The 24,487-nt window shown below is 30.8% G+C and overlaps 4 protein-coding genes across 5 annotated transcripts; 3 read left to right on the top strand and 1 right to left on the bottom strand.

Annotated features, from left to right (window-relative positions):
• Positions 1-433: 433 nt before the first annotated feature.
• Positions 434-5,147, top strand: Xpd (general transcription and DNA repair factor IIH helicase subunit XPD). Its single transcript, XM_074248267.1, has 13 exons — positions 434-669; positions 752-851; positions 1,300-1,554; positions 1,625-1,858; positions 1,922-2,045; positions 2,114-2,210; positions 2,564-2,697; positions 2,767-3,296; positions 3,930-4,105; positions 4,180-4,459; positions 4,530-4,640; positions 4,716-4,814; positions 4,872-5,147. Exons 1-13 carry the CDS (start codon positions 665-667, stop codon positions 5,025-5,027), a joined length of 2,301 nt encoding a protein of 766 aa, XP_074104368.1. The 5' UTR covers positions 434-664; the 3' UTR covers positions 5,028-5,147.
• On the bottom strand, positions 5,076-7,738 carry Glo1 (Glyoxalase 1). Its single transcript, XM_074248286.1, has 7 exons — positions 7,298-7,738; positions 6,602-6,991; positions 6,260-6,535; positions 6,018-6,147; positions 5,668-5,959; positions 5,377-5,597; positions 5,076-5,305 (listed from the first exon to the last, which is right to left on the bottom strand). Exons 1-7 carry the CDS (start codon positions 7,492-7,494, stop codon positions 5,213-5,215), a joined length of 1,599 nt encoding a protein of 532 aa, XP_074104387.1. The 5' UTR covers positions 7,495-7,738; the 3' UTR covers positions 5,076-5,212.
• A 342-nt stretch (positions 7,739-8,080) lies between these two features.
• Cdc37 (cell division cycle protein 37) lies at positions 8,081-11,911 on the top strand. The gene is made up of 6 exons (XM_074248320.1): positions 8,081-8,272; positions 8,725-8,858; positions 8,930-9,380; positions 9,718-10,023; positions 10,101-10,336; positions 11,626-11,911. Exons 1-5 carry the CDS (start codon positions 8,240-8,242, stop codon positions 10,317-10,319), a joined length of 1,143 nt encoding a protein of 380 aa, XP_074104421.1. The 5' UTR covers positions 8,081-8,239; the 3' UTR covers positions 10,320-10,336; positions 11,626-11,911.
• Positions 11,912-12,838: 927 nt separating this feature from the next.
• Chd1 (chromodomain-helicase-DNA-binding protein 1) lies at positions 12,839-23,602 on the top strand. Of its 2 annotated transcripts, XM_074248227.1 has the most exons (10): positions 12,839-12,980; positions 14,704-14,819; positions 15,075-15,392; positions 15,693-15,893; positions 16,274-16,461; positions 16,552-17,203; positions 17,261-17,468; positions 18,060-21,754; positions 22,607-22,717; positions 22,816-23,602. In XM_074248227.1, the coding sequence occupies exons 1-10, from the start codon at positions 12,972-12,974 to the stop codon at positions 23,072-23,074; spliced, it is 5,757 nt and encodes a 1,918-aa protein (XP_074104328.1). In that variant the 5' UTR covers positions 12,839-12,971; the 3' UTR covers positions 23,075-23,602. The 2 variants fall into 2 exon arrangements, with proteins under 2 accessions (XP_074104328.1, XP_074104337.1); XM_074248236.1 differs by lacking the exon at positions 12,839-12,980 and having other exon boundaries at positions 15,075-15,396; positions 15,696-15,893.
• The last annotated feature ends 885 nt before the right edge of the window (positions 23,603-24,487 follow it).

Here is a 24,487-nt window from a genome sequence, read left to right as displayed (position 1 = left end):
GTAGTAATTATTGTAAATATTTTTTTTGTCTATTTCAATTATTGATTCCATTTTATTGGTAATAATAAGTACGGCATCACACGGAGCTGCGTAACACAGTAGCTGTCACTTGAACATTCCACTTATCACTAATGTTAATAACTTTAATCAGATAATTAATTGATTTTTTATTATTTTTACTGGTTGTTATTATTCACAAAAGGCCCAAACGTGTCATTTTTTTTATTAACTTTTGTCTCTTATTAAAAATTTTGTCATAAATTAACAGTACGCTTGGCAACGTCGCAATTACAGTAGCACATATTTGTTAGTTGTATGTTTTTTATATATATATATATATGCTTTTTGAGATATTTTGTTCGTTTCCGGTTATTTGACATTTCATTTTTTTATATAGATGGCGGTAGCATTCAAATATCGCGGTTTTATTTCACACTTAGCGTTAATGTGTCGGTGTCAGTGTAAACAATTGTTATTTTTATTTTTTAAATTATTTATTTAAATAAAATTTATTATTATTTTTTCAAAATTATTTTTCTACTTTTCTGACAATAATTAATCATCGTTACAAAAATGTCAGGATGATAAATTACTCTGTTGTAATTATTATTTGTTAATATAACCTAGTTTTACATAAAAATTTTTTATAATATAATTAATCACCATGAAGTAAGTTATTTTTTTATGGTTTAATTTTTTTATTAAGAAACTTTTTTTTTTTTTTTTTTTTTATTTACTTACTTTTTTACAGGATCAGTGTTGATGGTCTAATTGTTTACTTTCCGTATGATTACATTTATCCAGAGCAATATGCCTACATGCTGGAGCTTAAAAGAGGCTTGGATGCAAGAGTAATTTTTTTTAAATTAATTTAACATATATTTGATAAAAATTCATGTAGCAGATATTTGATAATTTTAAAAATTTTTGGAACAAATAAATTATAACAAAAAAAAAATGATGTGCATAAATTTTTAAAAATTAAAAATGCACTTTTTATAAAATTATATTTGGAACAAATTTATTTGTTAAAAAAAATTTTTAAATTGTCAAGTGACAGCTAATTTCAATGTCATATATATTTGATAATTTTAAAAATTTTTAAACAAATAAATTACAGCAAAAAAAAATGATATGCAGAAATTTTTAAAAATTAAAAATGCAATTTTTTAAAAATTATTTTTTGAAATCTAAAAACAAATTTATTTGTTAAAAAAATTATCAAGTGACTACTTACATTTAAATAATTTTTGAGATGAAATTAAATAGTCTTTGATTAAAAATCATTTTTATTTAAAGGGCCACTGTTTACTGGAAATGCCTTCGGGTACTGGAAAGACGGTCACTTTATTATCACTGATCGTCGCTTACATGCTGGAAAACCCATCATCTGTCACAAAATTAATCTATTGTTCACGTACAGTGCCTGAAATCGAAAAAGTTATTGAAGAATTAAAAAAACTTATGGATTATTATGAAAAAGAGACGGGAAGTCCGCCTAGGATGGTTGGTCTTGTTCTCAGTTCAAGAAAAAATATGTGTATCCATCCAGAAGTATGACTGTTGAATAATTAATTATTTATTGACATTGATGATCATGTATTTAATTATTTAATTTTCCTAGGTCAGTAAAGAGCGAGATGGAAAGATTGTTGACGGTCGTTGTCATTCGTTGACAGCTTCGTATGTCAGAGCTCGACATAACTATGATGACACCACACCGATTTGTAGTTTTTACGAAGGGTTTGACGAGGAGGGACGTGAGCGAGTGATGCCCCCGGGTATTTATTCCATTGATGACATTAAAGATTATGGGAGGGATAGGAATTGGTGTCCGTATTTTCTCGCTAGATTAGCTGTAGGTATTTTCAAAATTAAAAAAAAATTTTTCACATATTAATGTAAGTAATTTATTACACAGATTGTGCAAGCACAATTTGTTGTGTACAGTTATCACTATTTACTGGATCCAAAGATTGCTCAAACGGTTTCCAAAGAGCTTGCCAAAAATTCAGTTGTTGTTTTCGATGAAGCTCACAATATAGGTAATTATTTTTATTTAATTTTATTATTTGTTTGTAAAAGTAATTTTTGATAATTGTGTAATTTTTAGATAATGTTTGTATCGATTCAATGAGTGTAAAAATCACCAGAAAGACCATGGAAAAATGTACAGCAAATATTCAATTATTAGAAAAAACAGTCTCTGAGTAAATTTACTTTTTTTGTTTAATTTAATTTAATTTTATATTTATGATACTGAATTTAACAGACATTTAAAAATTTTTCATAAAAATTAAATAAATTTAACAACAAAATTTTTGATGTAAAAATAAAAAAAAAAAATATTTTTTTTTTGGTAATCAAAAAAAAATAGACCGAAAAAAATATGAATTTTTCATAACTTTAAAATTTTTTCTGGGTCTATTTGTTCCGGTTAATTTTTTATGGGATTATTTTTTTTTAATAATAATTAGTTGTAAAAATTGTCAAATGTCTGCAAATTTTAGTACCATTTATAATTTTGTTTTTACATGTAAATTTATTTAATTATAAAAAATAGAATGCGAGCTGAAGATGCTAATAAATTGAAAGAAGAGTATCAGAGACTAGTAGAGGGTTTAAAAGATGCGCAAGTATCCAGAGAAACAGATGTTGTACTGGCTAATCCAGTTTTGCCTGATGAAATTTTGGAAGGTAAAATATTAATTATTTTTCAATTAATTTAATTATAAATTTATTCTGATATTAATTAAAATTTACCAGAGGTAATTCCTGGAAATATAAGAAATGCCGAGCATTTTGTCAGCTTCCTAAAACGTTTCGTCGAGTATCTAAAGACCAGATTGCGAGTTCAGCATGTGGTTCAAGAAACACCGGCTCTATTTCTCCGAGATCTGCAGACAAAAGTGTGCATAGAAAGAAAGCCGCTTAAATTTTGCGCAGAAAGACTCGCATCGCTTTTGAGAACGATGGAGATAACAGATCTGACTGATTTCTCGTCGCTGATTCTTGTGACCCACCTCGCTACTCTAGTTTCTACTTACGCGACAGGGTTTACAATAATTGTCGAGCCCTTTGACGACAGAACGCCGACTGTTTTGAATCCAATCCTTCATTTTAGTTGCATGGATTCTTCTATTGCGATGAAACCAATTTTTGATCGATTCCAGTCTGTCATTATTACATCTGGTACTCTATCGCCTTTAGACATGTATCCGAAGATATTAAATTTCCATCCTGTCATTATGACTTCTTTCACGATGACCTTGGCAAGGCCATGCTTGTTACCCATGGTAAATATTTTATTATTTATTTTGTGATACTAAAATTGAAAGACTTCATAATTTTTTTAATAAAAATAATAAATTATAACAAGAAAAATTTATTTAAAAACTTTTTTTAGAAACTCTGAAAAATTATAAATGCATTTTTTTTGGTAAAAGTTAATTTATTGTGCTTTAATTTTTTAATTATATTTTCTATGATACTGAGATTGAAACACAAATTAAACTGGCAGTTTTTTGAACTTTAATAACTAAATTTTAATAGAAAAATTTCCATTTTTTTAAATTAAAAAAGTAAATTTTTTTGATAATTGATTTGTAATAAAAATAAAAAAAATTTCTAGATGTCTGCTGACATGATTATATTTGATGATAATAATTATAATTTATGAATCTGAAATTAATAATTTTTTTAATAAATAAATTATAGCAAGAAAAATTAATTAAAAAAATTCCATCTTCAGAAGCTCTAAAAAATTATAAATGCAATTTTTAAATCATTTTCTAGGCCTAGTTTATTTAAAAAAAAAAAAAAAAAAAAAAAAAAAAAAAAAAAAAAAAAGTGTCTGCAAATTTTTAGTGTTATTTTATTGTTAAAATTTTTAATTTATAATTTTTTAAATAATAACTAACCAATTATAGATAGTATCAAAAGGTAATGACCAAGTAGCAATTTCTTCCAAGTATGAAACGAGAGATGACGTTGCGGTGATAAGAAATTATGGGCAATTGCTCGTTGAATTTTCAGCGATAGTACCTGATGGACTAGTTTGTTTTTTTACTTCTTACTTATATATGGAATCAGTTATCGCAGCCTGGTAAATTTATTTCTTTTATTCAATAATTTTTGTGAATTAAAAATGAAGTTAATATAATTGAATTAAAATTAAAGGTATGATCAAGGAGTTGTTGATCAACTTCAGAGACACAAACTCCTTTTTATCGAGACTCAAGACTCGGCAGAAACGAGTTTAGCTCTTGTTAACTACATCAAGGCTTGTGATAGTGGTAGAGGAGCGGTTTTGTTATCAGTAGCAAGAGGAAAAGTGTCTGAAGGAGTAGATTTTGATCATCATTTAGGTAGAGCTGTACTTATGTTTGGAATTCCCTATGTTTATACTCAGTCTCGCATACTGAAAGCTCGGTTAGATTATCTGAGAGACCAATTTCAGGTAAGAAAATTTTTTTAAAAATTCCTGATGATCCCAGCTGTGTTAATTATCATTTTTATTTATTTATTAGATACGAGAAAATGATTTCTTAACGTTCGATGCCATGAGACACGCAGCCCAGTGTATCGGTCGTGTGTTGAGAGGAAAAACTGACTACGGTATTATGGTTTTCGCTGACAAGGTATTTTTGAATTAATTTTTTTTTACAAAAGAGAAAAAAAACAATTTATTAAAAAATTTTTTTTTGAATTTTTAGCGATTTTCTAGAGCTGATAAACGGAGCAAAATACCCAAGTGGATTCAAGAACATTTATCTGATAGTTTTTGTAATTTATCTACAGAAGAAGCAGTCCAGGTATTTTTTTTTTAAATAGTTAATAACTTTATTTAATTTTTGCTTGAATTTTTAAAGATTTCAAAAAAGTGGTTGAGACAAATGGCCCAACCATTCTCACGAGAAGATCAACTGGGCTTATCCTTACTCACAAAAGAACAAGTTGAGAAAAAAGAAGCCAAGAAAAAAGAAGAAGAAGCTCAAAAATTAGAAATGGAAGATGACATCGAATAATTTTGATGTAATAATTTTTTTATAATAAAATAAAAGTAAAAATCACTGTTCTGTATAAAAAAAGTATTTTTAATAACAAAATATCAATGATTAAATTACAAGTATGTTTAAAATATTAAACTGTAAGTTTTTACCTATTTTTTTTTTTTTTTTCTTTTCTAAATACTAAGAAATAATTTTCAGTGTCACCAGTGAACAATTATTTTATCACCGTCTTGAATGGAATAGTAGCTTAACTCTTGCAAAAATTTATCAAGGGGAATTTCATCATTTGGTCTCTGTGAATAAATATATATTTATTTAGCCAAAAGTACTGATGAAAATTTGTAAATTTTTATTATGTACTTACATTTGATGGAATAAGCGAAAGCGTCGGTATTTTACCACTGATTTTAAATATTCTTTGAACTAAGCCCATTACTTTTTGTACATTCATATCTTTCATAATTTTTCTCTTGACATTTTGAACTTTTGACTCCACGTTGCTGCTAACAAACTCAACTGTTATCACATCTGACTTCATTTCAGTGCTGAACTTAATACTGCTGGGAAATTCAGTAATTCCACACTCTAAAAAAATTTTCAATTAAACAATAAATTAAATCAATAAAAAAAAAAAATAAATGAATTATATTCCTACTTTTAATCAAAGATAAATATCTTGGGTGATTTTCTATGAATTCTTTCTTCCGACATTCATCATTATCAGCAATCTTTTTCCATTCTTCATCAAAAGTTTTTAAGTAAACATATTCAGCTCCATTCCTTTCTTCTCTAATGATTTCTTCTCCATTCAACAATTTTAATTTTGAAATTCTTGCTATTATCAAATCACGAGTTGTTGAGAGCTTTTCATTATCAAACACAGGATTGTCACGCAGCTTCAAGTCTTCAAGATTATTCAGCTTTTCTAATTCACTAATTGATCGCCACTAAAAATTTCAATAAATAAATTGAAATATTAATTAAAATAGCTTCATAAGAACTCACCTCAGTGATAGAATTCTTCGACAAGTGTAATTGACGTAGCTTAGGGAACGCTTTAGTTTTCTCTTCACCATCATCACATAAGAATCTTACTCGCTCGATTTTATTTGAGTTTAAATTCAAATTTTTCAAGCTAAAAATCGCACCGTTTTTTATTTATTAAATTATTAAATTAATAATTATTTGAAAATGTCAATAGTTAAGAAAGTACAATGCAATTTATAATAAAATAAATAACATCTTACCTCAATAAATTACCCAACTTCAAAACTTCGTCCCAGTCACTCAAACTATTCCCCTCTAACGACAAATCAACCAGTTGACTGAGGCTAGAATTTTCCAAAGGCTTTCTGAGCACCCTGGCATTATTAAAAGGTACATAAAGAACTCTAAGCGTCGGAAACAGTGAAGAACACCACTCGATGTCCGACCAGTCGTAATTCATTCGTGTCATCACCAATTGATTGACATTATCAAATGCATTTAAATTCCCATTAATCTTGGTAGGTAATAAATTTTCACTAAAACAAAATTAAAGTAAGATACAATTTAAGAAAATTTTTTTTAATTAATTTCTAATTAATTACCTGACGTCAAGACGTTCAAGCCTCTTTAATTGTAAACAAATATCAGCTACAATCCTCCAGGAATTTATTAAATTTTTCGATATATCTAGTTCACGCACACTAGGACAAAGTTCTAGAAGTTCTCCAGGAACTCCAGCACTAGACACTAACTGTGCTCTTAACCAAACAACCTTTAATTGATCGAATGCACTTTGCTTCTTGTTAACTTTGGAGAACCCTACCATCTCTAAAAACGGAGCGTGGATTTCTCTTTTTAAGCTGGACAGTTTGTCGCGGTCTACGCCTGCTAGCTCATCGTCGACGAGACCATAGCGCTGTCGAATGGCATCTGGACAAGATATTCCAGTCTTTACCTTACCGGGTCGTACGAAAGACCCAGATGTTGGTAATCTAAAATAATTAAATTATTATTAATAATTAATCAGTAATTAATTTATTTTATTATTCTTAAATATTCTGTATGCTAGAAAATAAATAAAAAAAAATAAATAATATGAAAATTAATTTAGCAGACATTTGATAATTTTTTTACCAAACAAAATATGTAAAAAAAATTGAATTTGAAATTTTAAATGCAATTTTTTAAAAATAATTTTTTTATACAAATTTGTTTGTTAAAATAAATTAAAAATTGTGACTGTTAATTTTAAAGTCAAGTATTTTAGTAATTAATTAAATAGACAAATGATGTCCTACCTGGTCTTGAAATATTCAACGTCATGATAAGTGCCATTGTGCTTCCCACGTGCCGGATCATCCCAATCAATTCCTAACCACAAACCATTGGTGTCAACAACCGGACCAATGTAACAAACAGTTCCTGGATGACCATCACAGTCAATACGATCTCCAATTTTATGACAATCACTGACAGTTCCAACGCTTTCTACCATCCTGTCAAAAACCGCACGGTGAGTCGCTCCGATTCAGTGACACCAGGAATTCCTTGTCGAGCTGTCACACCGCTTTCTGGTCTCTTCAATTTCAGAAACTCTTGTGTTGTAATTTATCTATTTACGTGGTTAAAAAAATATAAATCGATATTTAAGTGAAAAATATTCACTAATGTTTTATTTCTGTTAACTAAATTTTAAGTTATTCATTATTCAATTTTTTTTTGACAACCAGAGGGAGCTTGACAACGCTGTAAGTAATTTCCGAATATGTACATCCCGAGTTTTAAATGTTTTTGGCGGTGTTGTGTGTATGTAAGTAGGTGAGCACTGAATCATACTGAAGTTAGCCGTCAGCTGTCAATTTTTTAAATTTTTTTAACAAATCAATTACAACTAAAAAGTGCTGCTAAAAATTTTCACTTATAATTTTTATTAATTTTTACACGTGGAACTTTTTAATTAATTTTTTTTTATATTTATTTAATTGCTATAAAATTCTAAAACAATTTTTAATATCTGTCAACTTCAGTGTCATGAGCACTGACATTTATATTATGGAGTAGTTCGGTTAATCTCGCCGGGCGTTCGTGGACATTCGGTGATCAAGAAGCACAGCGTAAAACAACTCTGTCGACTAATACACTAAAACTAAATTAAACATATTTTTTTTTTTTCTTTATTAAATAATTGTTAATTAGTATTTTATTCAAACAATTTGTTTGGTAATTAGTTAATCGACAAAATGGTTGATTACAGCAAATGGAAAGATATTGAGGTAATTTTTTTTTATTTATTATTTATATGCGCAAGCTCTTGATGTAGAATTTTCTAGAACTTAGATGAATTCTGGAGTTTAAGTATTTTATTATGATACTGAAATCAGCAGGCATTTAACTATTTTATGTGAAGTTTTTATTACAAAAAAATAACACTGAAGTTAGCGGTCCGCTGTCAATTTTAAAAATTAATTACAATAAAAAAATGCTTCTAAAAATGTTCACTTGTAATTTTTATTAATTTTCACATGTGAAACTTTTTAATTAATTTTTTTTTTTTAATAATTTAATTGCAATAAAATTCTAAAAAAATTTTTAATATTTTAGTGATTATTCAGAATTTAATTTAAAAAAATTTACTGTCAAAATAATTTTTTTTTTTTTAACTAAGAATGATGTAAAAATTTTATTAAATTGTCATAATATTATTATTAACTTTTAATTCAATTAGATTTCAGATGACGAAGATGATACTCATCCAAATATTGATACTCCGTCGTTATTCAGATGGAGACATCAAGCACGTGTGGAGAGGATGGAAGAGCAGAAAAAACAAAAAGAAGAGTTGGAACGTGTTAAAGAACAGTAAGTTTATTTTTTACTAAAAATAATAAATTATTTGGAGCAGTTATTTAAATAATTTTTATTTTAAACAGGACACTGTCTAAGGTGGAAGAAACTAAGAAGAAGATAGCAACGCTGGAGAAGGAGAAGGCTAACCCTGAAGATCTGAATGCCTTGAAAAAATCTCTACAAGAGTTGGAGCTGGAGGAGCAGAAGGTCAAAGATAAAGAAGAGGAGCTGAAGAAAAAAGAAAAATTAACACCTTGGAATGTTGACACTATTGCACAGGCTGGGTTTACCAAAACTGTTATAAATACGAAACCACGCAGGCGACCAGATGAGGAGGATCAGGCACTGCCAGATGATGTCAGAGAAATGAAGATGAAGGAGTTTGTCAAGACCAATGAGAAGAGTTTGAAAAAATTCGGGATGCTGAGACGTTATGATGACAGTAAACAGTATCTTCAGGAAAATTCGCACCTTGTTTGTGAAAATACAGCCAATTATTTGGTGATTTGGTGTATTAATTTGGAAATGGAGGAGGTGAATTATTTTTTAATTATAATTAATTTTGTTAATATAAATAATATTGAAATTAAAAGACATCTGTCAATTTTTAAGAATTTTATAACAAATAATTTATGGCAAAAAAATTGATATGCAGAAATTTAATCAAATAAAAAATTAAAAAATTATCTGATGGTTGCTAAATTTAAGGTCATCAATTTTTTGGATTTTTACAATTAAATTATTATGAAAAATTTTAATTTAAAAAATTCAGCATCTAGAAATTAAAAAAAAAATTATCAGATGTTTGCTAATTTCAGTATAATTTAATATAAATATTTTTGATATTAATTTTGTAATTTAAATCTTTCAGAAACACGAGCTGATGGAGCATGTCGCGCATCAATGCATCTGTATGCAATATATTTTAGAATTATCCAAGCAACTGGACGTGGATCCTCGCGCTTGTGTTGGTTCCTTCTTTAGTAGGATTCAAATAGCCGATGTGGAGTACAAAAAGTCGTTCGACGACGAACTCGAGGCCTTCAAAGAGCGAATCAGGAAACGAGCTCAAGAAAAAGTCGCTGAGGCTCTTAAAGAGGCTGAAGAGGAAGAGAGAAAAGCGAGGCTTGGGCCAGGTGGTTTGGACCCTGTTGAAGTCTTTGAAAGTCTACCTGAGGTAAATATTTATAGTTAGATTTTTTTTTATTGGGATTTTAACAAGGAAATTTTGTTAAATTTTATTTCACATTACAGCCATTGCAAAAATGCTTTGAGGCTCAAGACATACCCCTGCTGCAGCAGACTATTGCTGCGATGCCAGAAGACGAAGCAAAGTACCACATGCGAAGATGCATTGACAGTGGTCTCTGGGTTCCTGATGCCAAGTCTAAGGAGAGTCAACCTACTGAGAGTGAATCTTTGTCTAGTGAAGCTAAACCCGAAACTGCTACACCTACACCTGATCCAGAATAATTTTCTTTGTACATTCTGTGAGTCTAAAAATTATTTATCTTGTATTATTAATTGAAATCATTTCATTATTTTTTCTTTTTTGCTGTAATTAATAAATAATTCATTGAATTATAAATAATCTGAAAAGCATTTTGTACATTTATAAATAAATTGATAATTCTGCAAATTCAATAAATTGAAATAGAAAAAAAAATTAAACAAATTTTTTTAACAAATAAATTATATTAAAATTAATTTAGCAGATATTTGATCATTTAAAAAAATTTTTCAACAAACAAGTTATTGTAAAAAATTAAAAATGCAATTTTTTTTTAAATAATTTTTTGGAACAAATTTGTTAGTTGAATAAAATTAAAAAGTTTTCATGTGACAGCTTCATTTAATGTCATATAAATTATTTTAAAGTATTTATAAAATGAAAATTAATTTAGCAGGTGTTTAATAATTTTACGAATTTTTATAACAAATAAATTACGGCAAAAAAAAATATACATGAAGAAATTTAAAAAAAATCCAAAAATGGTCAAATGACTGCTAACTTTAATATCATATTTATAAATACACATCTTGCTTTCTATTCAAAGTACATACGCCCTTCGAAATTTATCATTGAAATTATAAAGGGTCGTATACAATCGAAACCATTTAAATACTTGTTACACCACTCACAATTTGACAATAATGTAGTACACCGACTACCGTATTGACAATGTAGTTGTATCGCTATGTTTACGACACGAACTTAAACTCTCTGATTGTAAACTGGTCTTAACACTACTGCGTCGATCTCTTCTATCGTTTTGTCCGCCAAGGTAATTTTACTCCAAACTCCATAATTACTAATTTATTTATTTAACTAAAATTCTTCCATAACAGCTTTGTACTCAGACTCAAAAAAATTTTTTTGCTCAATTAGTACTTATGCGCTCTCACGCAATTTACTTCCAGTATCTATTTGTACGTATTTTTTATCCTTTGATGCTTTGAGACATTTTGATATTTACGCCATTACATGAAATTACTCTAAAACATAAATTTTAATTAATATTTTGAATTACGTGTAGTGAAATATTATTGCAATAAATTTTTCTTGTCAAAAATTGAGGTTTATACTAAATCCTAAAAAGTACGTGTATCTAATTAAAAATTTAATTTTTTTCTATAATTATCCATGTATTTATATATTTAAAGGTGATTTTACTTGAAAAAATTTTCTAAATTTTTTTTGTGAACAAAATACAAAAAATTTTCATCAAATTGCCTTTTAATTAGAGATAATAATTAAATTTTTTTTTTTTATATATAGATATCAAGCCGCAGTGACTTCTGGGTAAAAGGTGGACGCATCAAAATGGCCAGCAGCTGTTCTATTAAAACTCTAACATTCTCCAAGTCAAGTGGAAATCATACACACAATCTAAACACATAAGTAATGTAATGAGTATATGCGTTTATTCCAAGCAACAAAATTGCGCGCGTCGTTAATGTATGTGTGTATACATGAGAACTTATTATGAAAATTGATTCAGCAGATATTTATTAAATTTTAATAAATTTTTTTAACAAATAAATTATAAAAAAAAAAAAAAATTGACGTGTAAAAATTAAAAATGCAATTTTTTGGAAAAAATTTGTTTGTTAAAAAAAATTAAAAACTTATCGAATGCACGAAAATAACAAGATGACACTGGATATTATCCCAGATTATACTCAGTGATATCTGTGGTAAAAAAAAATTTCTGATAGTTAAAAAAAATCCAGATTGTACTGAATGATATCTGGATTATACTCATTATAATCCAGATTATATTCATTATAATCCAGATTATACTAGCTACTATCTGAAATTTTTTTTTATTTAGTATAATCTAGGATGATATCCAGTGTAATCTTGTTCTTACCGTGTGACGGCTAACTTTAATGTCATGAATTTATTTCACGCATGTATGGGTAAAAATTCTATTGAATATATTAAATAATTATTTTCTTTAATTAGTCATCAATTTTAAAAATTTTTTTACGGGACTTAGAAATTAATACAAAAGCAAGAATGAAAAAATTTCGGATTACAGTTAGTAATTACGTAAAAATTAAAAAAAATCGTGTACGTAAAAAGAAAGTAAAAAAAAAAGAGGTCGTTAGTAATGAGTACTGGTAATAATATGAATGATTTACATGAAAATTTACATACATACAGCGGGTGTGGGTGTGTGAGTAAGTTTGTCACAGAGTGTAGAGTAAAAACAATAGTGTAGTCGGCATTAGACAGTAGCGACAATAATGGGCGCAGAGAGCAGTTGAGTAATATATGCGCGTGCGTATTGCATTCTGGGTAATATGGTGGGATGGTGAACTAACTGCGACGAAGGAACGGAATGGCGACACGATAGGTATAGGGGAAGGCGAACGAACGAACAAGTGAGTTCACAAAATGGCGTCCGAGCTTAAGCCCGCGACCATATAGTACGTGAGAATTCGATATTTTTTGTACGATGTTACAAGTTGATAGTACGTAAAGTCTTGAATATTGTGAGTGTTTCGAGTGTCTATTGCGTTAATTAATTATTGATTTAGAGATTTATAACAATTTTTTTCGGGAATTAAAGTAGGGGAATGATATTGAAGCCTCGGTAAGACGCGTAGAGACACGGAATGATGCAGGTGAGTGGCTCGTGCGAGAATCGTTACCTTACTTAACTATTTATCTGCTCAACAATAATCAATTGTTGTTGTAATTTATTATTTATTTATTATTACAACGATCTATTGAATATTGTTAATTTTATAATTCCGTAAAATAATTATTAAAATATGACTTTGTTGTTTGGAATAAGCAAATATTCACGTTGCCGTATGTGTTTTATCTCTCTATTATTACCTTTAAAGAAAGCTAAATATTTATAATAATTATTGTTAAATATATTTTTAATAATTTTATTGAGTTACGGGCGCGGTCGCCGGATCACTACCAAAACTTATCGCTTGAGATTTAACATTTTAAATCACAAGTTTTAAGTTTTTAAATAATATTTTCACTGCGAAAGAATAACCTATCGGTTTGTTTACATCCGTATATTATTGCATTTTTTTCAATTAAACAATTAATGTTCCACTAATTATTTAACTTTATCATGTTCTTTGGTTTATCCTCGATCTTCTCCATCGGTGATATTTACTTTTTGTGATGGACCCATTTTTGCAATTTAAGCTCAAACTTTATCAACAACAGCATTTTATTGTGACAATAGCTGTTTACTCCATTTATTTATGCATTTACTGCAAACTGAGACACATTTTTCGGTGTCATTTAAAATTTTTTTACTCATTTAAGTCCTCTGACAATCAAGCTCGATTATTTTATTTTATTCAAATATTCTATTCTATTTTAAAGATTTATTCATTTTTTTTTTTTTTTTTTTTTGAGTAAATGCTGTCTGAAAAAGTTAAAAATCTTTTATTTACGTGGCTCTGTACTCATTTTTGCTGTGAAAAATTATTTATTAATCAATTAATTTCATTTTTTTTTTAATTCATTTTACAAACATGTGTTCAATAGTCGCGTGACCGACCAACAATTTTTATTTACTCCGTAGTAAAAATAAAATTTAAGATTTTTTTTTTTTTCATTTTTTACTCAGAGAATAATTATTAAAATGAACAAGTAAAAAACAAACATTATTATGATTTAGTCTTGGATGAATGTTTTTTTTTTTTATAAACTGCAATAGAGATTATAAATAAATATGTGTCACCGTCGAGTGATTTGCCGAATTTTATCTAAATAAATGAGTTAATGTATGGTTACTAGTTAGGATTTTGAAATGAATAATTAAACAATTAAAAATTGTTTCTTAAAATTTTTATAAACTAATAAAAATTTTTCGATGAATATTTTTGTGAAATAATATTTAAATATTTATTTGAGTATTATTTTAATAAATACTCAGTTTTATTGATTTTTTTTTAAGTATTATGTGTTGAAAACAACTGCGCTATACATACTGATAAATAATTTTGAATAATCATTTAAAAAAATATAAAACTCTAGTATTGTAATATTATTTTTAAATATTTTATTACTGTTGTAATAAACTGCGATATAATTAATTTGTAAATAAATTTCAGGTGTTTTAATAAAAAATAAATAAATAAACAAAATTAATTATTGATAATTATAATTTATTTATTATGTAATACTCTTAAGTACCTTTCTATTTTCATCTAGAAAGTTCATCATTGGTCTGCAGTGGATTTTAATTTTTTTTTTAGATAAAATTTTAATGAATTTTTTATTTTATTCCAAACAACATGGTCATTGATAAATATCATAAATTGTATTAATCTAAATTTGAAAATAAAAAATAATTGTAAATGATTAATTTAGAAAACGCAGATAGAATCCGAGTCTGGCAAAGAGTCAGCGTCTGATTCGGATAATGAGAGTAAAAGTGACCAAAGCAGCAGTTCCTCTGGTAGTAATTCTGGATCTGAGAGTGATAGGTAAGTGTAAACTGAAAATGTACATTAAAAAAAAAAATATTTTAAAAAAGTAACTCAAGTTAATTCACGTTCATCAAACTTGCAATAAACACACTACTTACCAACTAAAGTATATTTTAATGTAAAATTATTCAACGCTACTATGATGTTATTGATCAATTAGAAGCCACATGTGTTGTTTGTTGTTAAGTTCACTTTGATATTGTACTGTATTTAACTTAAAAATACTCATTGAATCCTCGTTGGACCCAAAAGTGACTCTAGCTCATCAAGTAGTGGCGGTTCAAATTCCTCAGCGGCTTCAGTAGCGTCTGAATACTCGGCCAAGTCGGATAAATCCGACCCACCTGCACAAAATGATAGTTTTCAGAGCGGAAAAAGCTCCTCGGGTAACAGTGCCTCGGCGAAAATCAAAAGCCGCCGCGAGTCCAATCGCGAGTGGGATGACAATCCCGATATCTATGGGATCAGGAGGTCGGGCAGGTCCAGGAAGGGTCCTGAGAGACTCGATACCGCAAACGCCACCTCACGTGAGAGCGATAACGATAACCGTAAAAAACTTAAGAAAAAAAGGTAGGTAACACCATCATTTACTTTTTTTTTTTTTTTTATTTTATTTGCTTTTTTAATTAACCAGGATTCCAGAATCGGTATCTATTTTCGTTTACATAATTTATTCATGTAATGCACGCATACAAACAAGCTTCAGCATTTTAAAACAGTAATATGATTCTTCTTATCAATTACTGTGTGTACGGGTATTCAGTAGTTTTTTTTCACTTGCATTTAATTATTCTTAATAACAGTCTTATATGGATATTATTGTGATTAAATTACTTTCTTTTTAAGTTTATTTTTTTTTCTGTTACACAGTAGCCAAAATTCTTGGAACTCTGAGTCTTCTGGAGATTCTGACTCGGAGGATTTTGAAAATCGACGACCACCTCCGGCTAGTAAGTCGATAAACAGGCGAGCTGCTCAAAAAGCTAAAGAAGCGCGCTCGAAAAAAAAACAACGACGGCTTATGTCAGCGTCTTCTGATAATTCATCTTTTGATAGTGATGATAATCGAAGGTATGATTAAAAATTAAGAAAAAAAATTTTTTTTTTTTTATTGTAAACAAATTTTTACTTGATAAAAAAAATTTGACAATTATTTACAAGTGAGGTCATCCCATACTGGGCAATTAGAATTTTTTTTTTTTTTAAATTATTCGTTTTTTTTTATGTACTTTACAAAAAAAGACAAAATAGAAATATTATCCAAAAATATGAAAGCCAAAATTTTTTCCAACTTTTTTTAATCATAAATGCGTGGTAAAAACAAGCAGAATAAAAAAAAATTTTTAAATGTTAATTTTTCATCTAGTTATGGCCCAAAATGGTATTGACCCCAATTGTAAATAATTACCAGAAATTTTTTTCATAAAAATAATAAAAAAATTTTTTTTTAGACATGTTGCTTCAAGAAGAGCAGGAACAGCAGCTGTTAGTTATAAAGAACAAAGCGATGAAGGCACAGCTAGTGAAGATTTAGTTGATGTTGATGAAGCAGCTTCACAGCCATCAAATCAATTAGATCCAGCTGACAATGCCGAAACTATTGAGCGAATTCTAGCACAAAGAATAGGAAAAAAAGGAGGTATGATATTTTATTCTGTTATAATTCCTCAATTGATTGTAATTAAATGAGAATGATGAATGATGATAATTGATAATTATTGATTTTCAGTAACGGGTAATGTGACCACTGTTTACGCTGTTGAGGAAAACGGCGATCCGAATGTACCAAAACACGAAGACGAATCAAATAAAGAAGAAAGTCAAGTTCAGTACCTGATTAAGTGGAAGGGCTGGTCCCACATACACAACACGTGGGAGTCAGAAGAATCACTCAAAGCACAAAAGGTTAAAGGGTTAAAAAAATTAGACAATTTTATAAAACGTGATATTGAAATAAAACAATGGCGAGCGTACGCTGGGCCCGAGGATATTGATTACTTTGAGTGTCAGCTGGAGTTGCAGCAGGAGCTTCTAAAGAGTTACAACAACGTTGAAAGGATAATTGCCGAGTACAAAAAGCCTGAATCTGAGTACCCGGATTATTACTGCAAATGGGAGAGCTTGCCCTACGCAGACGCTACGTGGGAAGATGGCGCGCTCATTGTCAAAAAGTGGCCCGTTAAGATTAAAGAGTTCCGCGATCGTGAGGATTCCAAAAGGACACCCAGCAGACATACCAAGACTCCTGGAAAACGACCAAAGTTCCATCAAGTTAAGGAGCAACCCAAGTATCTGGGTGGTGATAGGAAGGATTTAATTCTTCGTGACTATCAGATGGATGGTCTCAACTGGATGATTCACTCGTGGTGCAAAGACAATAGGTATTTTTTGTTAAATTATTTTTTATATAAAAGTTTGTTCAATTTTTTTTCTTTCAGTGTAATTTTAGCAGATGAAATGGGATTAGGTAAAACAATCCAAACAATATGCTTCCTTTATTATTTATTTCACACTCATCAAATTCATGGGCCATTTTTATTGGTCGTACCACTGTCGACAATGACATGCTGGCAACGTGAGATGACTTTGTGGGCACCTGATATGAATTTTGTTACTTATTTAGGTGATGTAACTTCCCGTGATATTGTAAGTATATTTTTTTTAATTAAATTAATTAATCTTAAATATTTAATTTATGAAAAAAAGTTATATTAAAGTTAGCAGTCACTTAACTATTTTTGGTAATTATTTACAAGTGGGGTCCATCTTATTTTTGGCCATATCTAGGTGAAAAATTAACATTTAGAAATTTTTTTTATTCTGCTTGTTTTTACGGTATTTATGATAAAAAATGTCGTGAAAGAAAAAAATTAAGATTTCAATAGTTTTTTTGCCTTCAAAAATTCGAAAAAATTTCGGCTCATATTTTTCAAAAAAAAAAAAAAAAAAAAAAAAAAATTCAATAAATTCAAATAGAAATTTTGTTAAAAAAATGAAAATTAAAATGGTGGATTTAACTTGTAAATAATTACCCTATTTTTTAATTTTATTCAATAAAGAAATTTGTTCTAGAAAATTATTTAAAAAAAATTGAATTTTTAATTTCTAAATTTCAATTTTTTTTGCCATAATTTATTTGTTACAAAAATTCAAAAAATAATTAAATATCTGCTAAATTAATTTTTCTAAAAAAAAAAAAAAAAACTTAAAATATTAATTATTTTTATCAATTTACAGATTCGCCAGTACGAGTGGTGTTACTACGGTACCAAAAGATTAAAATTCAACGCAATACTTACGACATACGAAATAGTACTAAAGGACAAATTATTGTTAGGCCAACTGGACTGGTCAGTGCTTCTAGTCGACGAGGCTCACAGGTTAAAAAACGACGATTCGCTTTTATATAAAGCCCTGAGCGAATTTAGAACCGACCACCGACTTTTAATTACCGGTACACCTCTTCAAAACAGCCTCAAAGAACTGTGGGCTTTGCTGCACTTCATCATGCCGAATAAATTTTCCGACTGGGAGGAATTCGAAAAGGAGCATGACAACGCTGCCCAAAAAGGGTACTCCAAATTACACAAACAGCTGGAGCCGTTTATTCTCCGGCGCGTAAAGAAGGATGTAGAAAAATCTTTGCCAGCCAAAGTCGAGCAGATATTGCGTGTGGAAATGACATCTTTGCAGAAGCAATACTACAAATGGATATTGACTAAAAATTACAATGCCTTGCGAAAAGGTGTCAAAGGTTCAACAATGACCTTTATAAATATTGTAATAGAATTAAAGAAATGTTGTAACCATGCATTTTTAACGAAACCCATGGACTACGATCGTGAAAAGAAAGACGACGCTGATGATTATTTGCAGCAAATAATTCGTGGGTCCGGTAAATTAGTTTTACTCGATAAATTATTGGTTCGTTTGCGAGAAACCGGGCACCGAGTATTGATATTCAGCCAGATGGTCAGAATGTTGGACATACTGGGTGAGTATCTTCAAAAGCGTCACTTTCCATTTCAACGGTTGGACGGTAGCATAAAAGGTGAGCTTAGAAAGCAAGCGCTTGACCACTTCAATGCTGAGGGTTCCACTGACTTTTGCTTCCTCTTGTCAACCCGTGCTGGTGGACTTGGTATTAACTTAGCGACCGCTGACACTGTGATAATATTCGACTCTGACTGGAATCCCCAGAACGACTTGCAAGCCCAAGCCCGCGCTCACCGTATCGGCCAGAAGAACCAGGTCAACATTTACCGGCTGGTTACCAAAAATTCCGTCGAGGAAGAAATAGTTGAGCGAGCTAAGAAGAAAATGGTCCTCGACCACTTGGTCATCCAGCGAATGGACACCACAGGTAGGACTGTGTTAGACAAGAAAGCTTCCGGCAGCACTGCTAACAACAATCCCTTCAACAAGGAAGATTTAAATGCCATTCTAAAATTCGGAGCAGAAGAACTGTTCAAAGACGAGGAGGACGGCGACGAGGAGCCGGCGTGTGATATTGATGAGATTTTAAGGCGGGCTGAGACCAGAGACGACAGCAGCGCTCCAGCTACTGTTGGAGATGAGCTGCTTTCGGCTTTCAAGGTCGCCAGTTTTGCGGCTTTTGAAGAAGAGTCGACTGAGCCGGCCATGGAGGTCGACCATGCTGATAATGGCGAGGAGAGCCGAGATTGGGCGGAAATAATTCCCGAGAACTTCCGTAAGAAAATTGAGCAGGATGAAAAGTGCAAAGAGATGGAAGATTTGTACTTGCCACCGCGCAGTCGTAAGACTTTGCAGCAGATGAACAATCGCGGCAACAAAGATGACGGGAAGAGAAAACGACGTAAAGCCCAGAGCGATGAAGAGAGTGATGATGCGGATGACAGTGTTGGCAGCGATGCTGATGGCTCTGATGATGAACGCCCGAAGAAAAGAGGCAGACCTCGTATGCAGCCTAGAGAGTCGATCAAGAGCTTCACTGATGCTGAAATTAGAAGATTTATCAAGAGTTATAAAAAGTTTCCGGCTCCGTTGAAGCGGCTTGATGATATTGCTGCTGATGCTGAGTTGCAGGAGAAACCTATGGTAGAATTGCGGTACCTTGGAGAGCTGATGAAGTCCAGGTGCGACGCTTGCATCGCTGAGTTTGAAACCGCGTCTAAAGACGGTAGGGATAAAGAGGAGAAGGTTAAAAAAGAAGGAAAAGGTCGCAAGCGTGGTCGCGGACCTACCTTTAAATTAGCAGGAGTTATGGTAAATGCCAAGTCGCTTTCTTCAGCTGAAAAAGAACTGGAGCCGCTTGATCAAGCTTTACCAGAAGACGAGGAACAACGTGCTGCTTGGCATTTAGACGTTAAGCTAAAGCCTGCTAATTTTGACTGCGAGTGGAACTCTGAAGACGACTCTAGGCTGTTGAGAGGAATTTATATTCACGGAATGGGCTCTTGGGAGGCTATTAAAATGGACTCGAGTCTCAAGCTTGGAGATAAAATTCTTCCGGGTGATAACAAGCCACAAGTAAAGCAGCTCAATGCTCGTGCTGAGTATCTACTGAAGATTCTCAAGCGGCAGATGGACATGAAGCACGGGCTGACGCGTAAAATGCGCAAGCCGAGAAAACCCAAGGAAATTAAATCTGCGATTACGAAAGAGTTGGTGGATGACAATGACAGCCCCGGGGGTGCCAGTGCTGGCTCTGGGGATGAAAATAAAAAACCTAAGGCCAAAGGTGACAAGCCTGTGGTTAATATTAAAAAGGAAGAACCGGATGCTGTTGTTAGAAAGGAAGTTAAGGATGATATGAGCGATAGTGGGCTTGCTGCTCCCGGTACCGGGTCAGTTGTTACGCCGGAGGATAAGAAGAAAGAGAAGAAGATGAAGAAGGATAAAAAGGATGGGAAAAAAACTAGAAGAAGCAAACAAGGCGGGTCCGCTTTGGCTACTGGGCCCATGCATTTTACTGCGAATAATGAACCACGTGCTCTAGATGTTCTGGGTGATTTGGACCCCTCGGTGTTTAATGAGTGCAAAGAAAAAATGCGACCTGTTAAAAAAGCCCTCAAAGCGCTTAATCAGCCGGATCAATCGCTGAGTGAGGAAGAACGGATTGCTCACACTAGACAGTATCTTGTTCAGATTGGGAATCAGATTAATACTTGTCTGTCTGAGTATAAAGATCCTGAGCAGATAAAAGAGTGGCGGAGTAATTTGTGGTACTTTGTGTCTAAATTCACCGAGTACGACGCTAAAAAATTGTACAAGCTCTATAAACATGCCACTCGTGAGCGACAACATGATGACAGTTCTAATTTATTCTCGAGTCCGGAGAAAAAAGAGGAGAATTCACAAAAGCACATCCAGGAGAAACACCCACCGGCAGAGACCACTCCAAATCCTTCCAAAGAGGCAAGGCCCATTAAACGCAGGTTCCCTGAGGAAGTTGAGGAAAATTCACCCAACAGCGGACTCCCGAGCAAGAAACATTTAACTGGAAATCATCATCACCATCATCATCACGGCAATGCTAATAACAGGCACTCCGCTACCACTGGCTCGGTTACGCTCACCACCGCTACGACCACCACTGCTACTTCCTCCGGTTCTGCCTCAGTTTCTGTAGCTTCCTCCGCGACTCCGGTTCCTCTTGGGTCTAATAGTAATTCTAATAGTGGGAATAGTATCAGTGGGAGTGATAGCATGAGGCAGAAGGATATCAAGGAGCCTTCGAAACATAATAAAGATGGAAAGCGAGACAGAGATCGCGAGAGGGATAGAGATAGGGAGAGAGACAGGATGCACGATAGAGGCATGGATAGGTTGGGCGGTGGCAAGGATGAGAGGATTAGGCGTGATAGTGGAGGGTATGCTGTTGGAGGACATTACAGTGGTCGCGATGATGATCATTGGCCTGCTCGTGACTCTAGAGATCCAAGAGATCGGTTAGTAATTCATTTATTATTAACGATTTAATTATTAAATGTGTGACTGCCGTGAGTTGTGAACTAAAAAAAATTAAAATTTTGTTTTATTAAATTATGAATTTTGTTAAATTGTACTGTATTTTCTTGAATATTGGCGTTTTTAAAGATATGAGCTCATCCCGATGATACACTCATCAAAACCTTTCATTTGAGTACCCACATCAATTTTTCATATATTTATATATATTATGTATATGTATATATAAAAAATATATCAAAAATGCATGTGTGTACTCAAATGAAAGCCCTTGATGAGTGTAACATCGGGATGAGCTTGTATCTTTAAAAATGTCAATTGTTCTTAAGATACAAGGTCGTTTCTTAACTATGTTAAATTGCACTATATTTTCTTAACTATTGAGATTTTTAAAGATATAAGCTCATCCCGATGATACACTCATCAAGGGCTTTCATTTAAGTACCCACATGCATTTTGATATATTTATCATATATACATATATATATAATATATATAAATATATGAAAAATTGATGTGGGTACTCAAATGAAAGGTCTCGATGAACGTAACATCGAGATGAGCTTATATCTTTAGAAATGTCAATAGCTCACAAGATACAAGGTCATTTCTTAATTAATTAATTTAAGTCAAGACCTTCGCAATGACACTAAATTTCACTAAAAAAACTGATTTTATCTTATGACCATCCTGGAAACAAAATTTTTCTTATTCTCTTGATAATATAGATGAAAAAATTTTGATTAAAATATTTTTCATCTAGAAATTTCCAAAAAAATTACAAATGCAAATTGAAAAAAAAATTTTTTTATCATTAATTTTTAATTTTTTAGATTCGATCACAAGCGAGATAGATTTGTTGAATACAGTGGAAGAGTTTCTGCTGGTTATCATCGTGATCGAGAAAGAGAACGTGATAGAATGCATATAAATGATAAAAGAAGGTATTTATTATTTTAACAATTATTTAAAATAAATTACTAACTTTAATTTTAGCATCAGAATTTGTAAAATCTTCATAAATTAATTTTTTTTTTTTTAGTGATTACTATCAAAGATACTCATCAGGTCCACCACCGCCAAATAACTACGGGTATGGCGGACCAGTAGGAGCAGGTAGTTATAACAGCGGCGGAGGAATAGGAAATTACCCACCTGGAGACATGCCACCGTCTGGACATTATAGAAATAGGGGTTACCTTGGAGATGGCGGGGGCGGTGGTGGCTATCCGAGTGACTGGAGACCAAATCGACGCGATTATGATCGAAGGCCTCCACCACCATCGAATGCCAATACGTAGTGATTTTTCTAACTACCGTCCTCAGTGTGAAACTTAGTGTATGCGTGTCGATATATTATGTCTATATTACAGATATAATACACATACGCTGCACGGAAAGTGTCGGTATGTGTATACAAATGAATGTGTTCATGAGTGCAAGTGTGACTGCGTTAACTCCAATTATATACCATCTCATTTGATATGTCTCCCTCACCGCTGCTACACATTTCTTCCTCGTCGGTTAAAACTTATGTAATTATCAATTATTTATAATTATGTAAGCAAGCGATACTATAGAGAAAAACATACATTTTTTTATGCCTCATATATAGCAATTAATTAGGACTCGGTGTTTTTTTCTGTACAAAAAGAAATACTATAAATGAAAACCAAAAAAAAAAAAAAAAGGAGAAAAACACTTCATGTAGGATTTTTATTGTTACGGTATTTAATTATTATAATTATAATTACAACTATTAATTAATTATCAATATAATTGTGTATGAAATGCGCGCGCGCGTTCAAAAATAAATTAATTGCCTTTAATGACGCTACGATATATAATATATATATATATATATATATATATATATATATATATATATATATATATATATATATATATATAATATATATATATATATATATATATATATATTTGATTTTTTTATTAAATATTTTTTTTGTGCATAAAGGGCTGGAAATTTTTTATTTTAATTAACTTCACTTGAGTGCATACACATACACGACATTGATTCAGCGTTAATAGAAAAAAAAAAAAAAAATCAATTTTTTGTTTTTAATGTGCCAATTTACAAATTTAATTTTTATTAGTAATACTTGATTAATTACGATGCAATTTAATACACACATTTTAGCAGATGTATAGATAATTATTTGTATAAATTTTTTTTCCGTCTTTTATTACGTTGCAATTACCTTAAATAGTCTTTATGTTTTATTTATTTAGCTATTTTTGTTTGCATTTTTATTTCTTCTTGCCCGCAATTATTTACGCGCGCGTCACCGAATACTATAATTATAATTATAACTATGATGACTATTATAAATTAACTGTAATTAAATTTTTACGGTGCGTTGTCGAAAAGTTGTACAGCTTATATTATCATGTACATACTCTTGAATGCATATAACAAAAATAATTAATAATAATAAAAATTAATTAAATATAAAGAACTGTTTGACTGGTTATTTTTTTTTTTGACGTAAAAAAAATTTTTTTTGATCATTTTTCTAACATGGGTTATTACAAAGGCGTTGATAATAATAATTATTTTTTTTTTAGTCCGAATTATTGTATGTGTATGTAATAAAATAATTTTTTTTGGAATAATAATTTGAAAAAAAAAAAAATAAATAATTAAACAAAATTAAATAAGCGTTAACACGCGCACATATCAGTTGAAATAT

This window comes from Cotesia typhae, unplaced genomic scaffold, assembly GCF_013202065.1.
Source record: "Cotesia typhae breed Kobodo isofemale line unplaced genomic scaffold, CoteBio_Ctyphae contig_119, whole genome shotgun sequence".
Classification (NCBI taxonomy): domain Eukaryota; kingdom Metazoa; phylum Arthropoda; class Insecta; order Hymenoptera; family Braconidae; genus Cotesia; species Cotesia typhae.
The sequence above is the reverse complement of the archived record's forward strand: the minus strand, read 5'-3'. Positions and strand labels throughout refer to the sequence as shown.